A 7,175-nucleotide genomic window follows, 5' to 3' on the forward strand; every position below is an offset into this window, starting at 1 on the left:
AAAAAAATTAACTAATTATTGAAATTGTCCAGCTTCTCTGAGGTTTCTGAGGAGCAGTGGCTTGGGACTCCAGCAAGTCAGTCTACCTCTTCCTCCTTTTCCAGTCTGGGGAGGTGTTGGTGAATGTTAAGGAACACTCCCGGCAGATCAATGACATCCAGTTGTCTAGAGACATGACCATGTTTGTCACTGCATCCAAGGACAACACAGCTAAGGTGAGCCTGGGGGAGGAGTCTGGTGGAGCTTTGCAGACTCCTGATGCACGGTCAACCAGTCCGACCTGCCCAATCACAAATTCTGCCCGCCCTTTCTCTCCCCAGCTCTTTGACTCCACGAGCCTTGAACATCAGAAGACTTTCCGAACAGAACGTCCCGTCAACTCAGCTGCCCTCTCTCCCAACTATGACCATGTAAGTCATTCACCCCACTCGGGCTTCCTGCTTTTGGAGTCTGCATGTTTTCCCAATAATTACACTATAAATGTTAGGGGAAATGGCTTCATACAGGGAGGGGACTCCTGGCATTGTAACACTTCTGAGTGATGGATGGGAAGTGAGTAGGGGTACCTGTACCGGCTGCTCATCCCCTCCCTGAGGATCCTCCCACTGTGGGTGGGAGGCCTTAGCAGAGCACGGAGGCTGCACCTCCACTTTGTTTTCTTTAGGTGGTGCTGGGAGGTGGCCAGGAAGCCATGGATGTGACCACAACCTCCACCAGGATTGGCAAGTTTGAAGCCAGGTAAAGTGGAAACAAGCCCTTCTACATCGAAACCACACAGACATGAACACAAAGGATCACAGGGACTATGACAGGTGTCTGGTACAGCAGATGAGGTCAGAGGTCAGCTGGGCAGAGAGCTGGCTAAAGTGCCTGCCAGCACTCCAGGTTGTGTCCCCTGGCACTACCAATGGGTGGTAGCCCCAAGTCTGTAATACAGTTCCAGTTACTCCAGAGGTGAAAGACCATGAGTTCAAGGTCATCCTTGGCCTCAGCCACCTCCTAGTTCTCTGGGCTATGCAGAGCCTTGTCTCTAAAGCCATCTCCAAGGGCCTAGGTGATGCTGTATTTCCCTCTGTGCCTGGGACTTTAGACAGTTTAACAGGACAAGGGTAGTATACGCACCTCAGAAATGTGTGCAGATTAAGTAAATGGCATTAATATTTCGCTTTAGAGCACCGCACAGCTCATGGTAGTGCCTGGTATTTGCTGTATGCTGAAGCAGACATTTAGGTGGTCTCCCTATGACTTCATTTTTTTCTTCCCTGTACCCTATTACTTCATTGACTTTGTTACACAGAGCACTGCCTCAGCAGCCTTCATTGTGTAGACTGCTGCTTCAGGTGTGTTTTGGAAGGCGATGGAGACTGAATAGCTGGTCTCCTACCCACCCTCCCCTCCAGGTTCTTCCATCTGGCTTTTGAAGAGGAGTTTGGGCGAGTCAAGGGCCACTTTGGACCTATCAACAGTGTTGCCTTCCATCCTGATGGCAAGAGGTATGGCCCCACTGGAGAGCATGCGCTCAGCGGCCAGAGGGTCTCTGCCCGTTTGCTGTGTCTGGCTGCCCAGGTGTCCCCTCAGCAGCCTCTGACCGTCCCTGTCCGTCTCTTTCCAGCTACAGCAGCGGTGGTGAAGACGGGTACGTCCGCATCCATTACTTCGACCCACAGTACTTTGAGTTTGAGTTTGAAGCATAAGAAGCTGGATCTCAGCGCACACCGGGGAAGCTGCTCAAGAGGGTTTTAGACTCAGAAATAAATTAGTTTGTTAAAAATAGTTCCTGGTCAGAGATTTTATACAGCCTGTTTGGTTCTCCCCCTTCGCTGCCCCCTGCAGGCTGATAGTCATGAGTACTTTGTTCTTGAGGCCTTCTCTCTGCACTCAGACTTGGCTTTGCTCTGGCTTTAGAACCACTCCACCACATTCAAGAAGCCAGGGCTTAGAGGGGCTCAGGCTGATGCTGTGGTCCAGAACCTTTCCTCTTCCTTTTCTATTTGATGCCTCAGGTAGGTAGGCGGAGCCAGCATGGAAAACCCAGACAGAAAGATAAGGAAGCCCCCCACAGGGAAAGAATTCTGGGGAAATAGTTGGGGATTACCTCACGATAGGCTCGGGTTCTGGAGATCCACAAGCTACGTGGCTAAGGAATTAAGGACACAGAGTAGGTGACTCTCAGTTCCAGCACCCATGTTGGGCAGCTCAGAACAGCCTGTAACCACATGAGCCCGGCAACCTGAGTTTAATCCCTGGACTCACAGTGTGGAAGGGAACCAGCACCTGAGAGCTATCTGCTGACCCTCGCATGCCATGGTACGTGTGCCATGTGTTCAGTACACAGGTATCATACCTTAAAGCTGTCTATGTGGTGGCACATAACTTTCATTCTAGCACTCGGGAGTTCGAGGCCAGCCTGCTCCACAGAGCCCGTTCCAGGACAGCCAGGACTGTTTCTAGAGAAACCTGTCTTGGGGGGGTGGGGAGAGCAGCTGTACTGACACTCTCGTCCCATGACATGTGCGTCTGTACACACACCACACACTATGATGTTTTTATGCATGGTGCCTATGAAGGCCAGAGAGGGTATCAGATGTCTTGGAACTTGAGTCACAGACAGTTGTGGGTCCTGAAAACCAAACCCAGGTCTTCTGCAAGAGCAGGGACTGCTCAAACACTGGACTCTCCGCAATCCCTAAATGTTATTTCCTTGGGTGTTTGAGACAGGGTCTCTATGTAGCCCAGGCTATCCTAGAACTCACTATGTAGACCAGTCTGGCCTCAAGCTCTGCCTGCCTCTGCCCCCCAAGTGGTGGGAGTACATTACCGCATCTGACTAAAAATGGTTTTATTGTGGTCCTGGGGATGGAGTCTGAGCTTTGTGCTAGGCAAGCTCTCTAGCCTGTACCAGAGTTGTAGTGCTAAACACGAACACAGTAATTCTTAGAAAAGAAAGCATTAATTGCACAGCTTCAGAGGTCTAGCCATTATCATGGCTTGGTGGCATGCAGACAGACACAGACGCAAGCAGTAAGCTTTTTGAAAGCCCTTTTTCAAAGCCCACTCGCAGTGACACTAACTCCAGCACAGTCACACCTAATCTTTAAATAGTGCCATTCCCTGATGATAAAGCATCCAAATGTATGAGCCTGTGGGGTCCCCATTCAAACTAGCACACCTGTTGGCTGCCTCCCAACCCTGTGCTCAGTATTTCTAAGGTGACTTGTTCTTGGCTAGGTAGAGTACGTTTTGGACCGTCTTTCTGACATGACACAGGAAAGCTCTTGGGAACGGAAAGTGAGGCGCGGATAGTGGGCATCTGTCGTTTCCTGCTTTTCCCTGGTCCCCTCCTCCAAGCTGGCATCTCCACTGTTGAAGAGGAGGGTGCCAAAGGAGGAACAATGGGTGTGTTCAGGCAGTGCCCACAGGAGCCCCTCCCTACACTACCAGCCACAGGAACTGAAAACCGAACTGGCCCCTGCAGTTAAGAGAAAGATGGTTGCTCTGTATTTGCAGTGGGCATGGGAGATGGCCAAGTAGGCATAAGAGCTGGAAGGGGTGGCCAGTCTAGGCCCAGGGAGAAGCTGCTGGGACCAGGAAAGGGTTTCTGGATAGTTGCCCAGTGACCTGGATCCATTCTGCCCTCTTAACTGGAACCCTGTCCTGGTTTGGCTCAAGGGGCCCGAGATGAGCTGATTCAGCAAAGTCACAAGCAAGCCACTGTCTACTGTTAGCCTCGTGTGCCAGGACACAGTCCCCTCCCCTGTGTGCCCAAGGCTCATCAACAGTGGAGTCTTAGCCAGGCGGTGGTGGCACACGCCTTTAATCCCAGCACTCGGGAGGCAGAGGCAGGCAGATCTCTGTGAGTTCGAGACCAGCCTGGTCTACAGAGCTAGTTCCAGGACAGGCTCCAAAGTCGCAGAGAAACCCTGTCTCGAAAAACCAAAAAAAAAAAAAAAAAAAAAAAAAAAAAAAAAAAAAAAAAAAAAAAAAAAACAGTGGAGTCTTCCCTGGCCTGGGTGGCCAGGTCAAAAATAAAATAGGCTGAGTTCTAGACTCTCTATATATATATACTTAGATATAAATACGTGTGTGTGTTTGTACCAAGTCATGGTTTTTTGCCAAGGCTGAAAGCCACACCCAACCCTCAGTCTCAGAAGATAGGAACCTTATCTCATTGCTTTGGGCTGCTAGGCAGAGGGCACTGGGTGCCTCCTCCACAGTTTAGTCAACTAAGACAGCTTTCTGTGTGCCACTCTGACTAACCTCCCCTAGGCACACAGCGGCCTCCGGAGGGGTCCTATCCTACACATCCTAGTCAAATGAAAACTTGTCCTTTCCCTGGTGAGCCCATCCCAAAGAGGAGACGGAGCCCTCCAAAAAGAAAAACAAAAAAAAACCCCAAGTGATGAGAATAACTCAGTTTCCTTGGGGACTCCTCATTCTGATAAGAAACACCCTGGGGGGGGGGGGCTGGAGAGATGGCTCAGTGGTTAAGAGCATTGTCTGCTCCTCCAAAGGTCCTGAGTTCAATTCCCAGCAACCACATGGTGGCTCACAACCATCTGAAATGAGGTCTGGTGCGTTCTGGCCTGCAGACATACATACAGACTATTGTATACATAATAAATAAATATTTAAAAAAAAAAGAAACACCCTGGGGTGATCTTTCTTTTGGGGAAGGGGTACCTTGGTTGCATGGGACATAGAATGCCCTAAAAGCCCCAATCTGCTAGGAGGAACAATGTCTTTGAGGTCAGCATCTGCTCCTACCTTCTAGGAACTGCCCTGCTCCAGGTCACCAGTGTCTGCCAGGACTTTGGGTCACCCTCAGTGACTTCAGTCTGTAAGGAAAAGTTAAGGCTTACAGTGAAGACCACCCAACACTTCTGCTGTTTTCTTTCCTTCTTTCCTTTATTCTCACCTGCTTTCCTACCTGCCAGAATCACTGCAGTTCTCCAGACAGGACTAAAGCCAGGCTCCCTCTGCGCCTGCGCCTGCGCCTGCGCCTGCTGTTCCCCTGGTCCTGCCTGCCTACCATGGGATGGTTTGCGAGTCGGGCAAGGGGCTGGAGATTGAAACACACAGACACGGGTCATCCTTGAAACAAGATGCCCCTTTTATTGCATTCCAGGGCAGCTTATATAGGGCTTCTCCTTGACTAATGGCCACACCCTAGCTCTCAGATCTTTTCAGCTGCAAGCCCACCAGAAACCAGTCCCCTGCCACCAGGAACTCATAAATTTCATGATCAGAGCAGCTGTGAACACAGGAAAACAAGTTGTTTACTCCGGCAGGGAAGGGGTCATAGAGAATTCAGGGTCTGAGGGTCTGCAGTCCCCAGCTCCCTGGTGACATCCATCATCCTCCTAGTTACTTCCTTTTCCTTCTTTGGGTCTTAGAAATCACCCCATTTCCCTGGGAAACTTCCTTCAAATGGCAAGAGGAAAGTGATGTGTGCTAGCCTCACCTGCCTCTCAGCCCCTGTCTAACTGGGCCGTCCACCAGGGCAGCTTCAGTGCTCGCGGATAAATAAGTAAGTAGAGGTTTGTGTGTTGGATAGAAAAGCATCTTACTCTCCCCCAAGCACAGAACCTCCCTCTGGACCTTTTCTTGGCACCGACTTGACCTGAATGAAGACAGGGAGCAAGCAAGCACACGTCTGGGCTGGCCAGACATTCAGAGGGGTGTGTGTGTGTGTGACCTGACAGAAGATCAACTTCAGTTGAGTGTGAAGATGCTTTTCCTCTCCATGCAGGGGTGCAATGTACAGAGTTTGGCAGCGGGCATCCTGGCAAGCCTTTCCTCCCTCCTCATTCATCCACGAAGGGTCTTGCAGCAAAGAGCTGGTCCAGCCACTTTCAGACAGGATAGGAAGCATTGATTCAGGCATGATTAGTACCTAGTGTTAGCTCCGCCCAGCGGCAGCCCACCTCTGCCGCCAAAGCAGTTACGTCATCACCTGTCGCCAGGTGCCTTTCCATCATCAGCTATGTGAATGTGCACCGCTTACCCTCTTGCCCCTTTCTCCCCTCTCGCCTCTCTTCTTCTCATCTCTTCCCTGTTCCCTCCATTTATCTGTCTGCCTGTCTGCTTCTCTCATGTCCCCACTCTGACGCGGCCTTTCACCCTCCCTATCCCCCGATAAACCTCTTGCTCTATTCCACATAGTGTGTTTGCTTAGTGGCATACCTTGGCAGGGACCATCAAAAGGTACCCACTTCGCCTGTCTTTTTTATCCGTACACCTAGGCCAATCGTGTATCCATGAAGCCCTGGATTCCAGGGTGAGCTCGGCCAGCAGCAGCTCTAAGCAGGCTGTCTAAAGTTGTAGAACTTGAGGACAGGGCCCTAGGCCTGGTTTCAAGGACTGGGCTCGGAGAGGTCTTAGGTCTACACAGAGGAACTGGCAGAGATTGGCAGGTGAGGATTGGAAATAGCGTGTGTAAGGGAGGATTGTGGTGGGAACGGAAAAGCCGCAGTGGGTAGACCAAGCATCTGCCTTGGGTTGACAAAGGGACAAAATTTCGGGGGGTAGGGAGGACGACATGGACGAGGTCAAGTAGGAATTAGCCAAGCAAGGATTAAAAAGGGCCAAAAATAAAGACCTAGGGACTGGAAACTGGGGAGTGGTGTGCTGGGGGCGGGGTGGGACTGAGAGTTGCCTGGGCAACGCTCAGGGTACTGGAGGCACAAGCCGAAGTTCTGCCTCACCTGACTTAGTTGAAATGCATTCGGGGAGAATCAAAGCCAGGTCTCAGGTCTAGGGTACCTTACCGAGTGCTCTGTCCTGCGTCTCTGTCCTTTGTTCCTCAGAGGTCCCCAAGATCGCTCCCAGTTTGCAGCTGGGTTCAGGGCTCCATGGATACACCTAGGATATCCTAGGTGTAAAGATAAAAAAAGGAAGGCGAAGTGGGTACCTTTCGGCGGACCCTGCCAAGCTATGCCACTAAGCAAACACACCACGTGCAGGAGAGAAAGAGGTTTATTGCAGGAGAGGGGAGAGCTAAAGGCCCTGTTGGAGTGGGGACGTGAGAGGCGCAGGCAGTCAGACAATTCCACACATTCGGGCGCGTGGAAGTGCCAGTGTCGGCCAATCTCAGGCCTTTGGGACCTTTAGAACAGAAAGGAAATGGCGGCTGATTCCAAGGACCACGTGTGAGGAAGGGGCTGTTGGGAAAGTCG

General features: G+C 51.1%; 1 protein-coding gene across 1 annotated transcript in view; it reads left to right on the forward strand.

The window, feature by feature from the left end:
- Positions 1–1,773, forward strand: part of Eif3i (eukaryotic translation initiation factor 3 subunit I) — a 9,560-nt gene extending 7,787 nt beyond the window's left edge. The window contains exons 7-11 of the mRNA XM_005353184.2: positions 105–215; positions 321–410; positions 665–738; positions 1,401–1,493; positions 1,613–1,773. Coding sequence (XP_005353241.1) covers positions 105–215; positions 321–410; positions 665–738; positions 1,401–1,493; positions 1,613–1,694 — 450 coding nt within the window. The 3' untranslated portion in view covers positions 1,695–1,773. The remainder of the gene's footprint in view (positions 1–104; positions 216–320; positions 411–664; positions 739–1,400; positions 1,494–1,612) is intronic.
- Positions 1,774–7,175: the final 5,402 nt, after the last annotated feature.

The sequence above is a fragment of the Microtus ochrogaster genome, chromosome 10 (assembly GCF_000317375.1).
Source record: "Microtus ochrogaster isolate Prairie Vole_2 chromosome 10, MicOch1.0, whole genome shotgun sequence".
Taxonomy (NCBI): Eukaryota; Metazoa; Chordata; class Mammalia; order Rodentia; family Cricetidae; genus Microtus; species Microtus ochrogaster.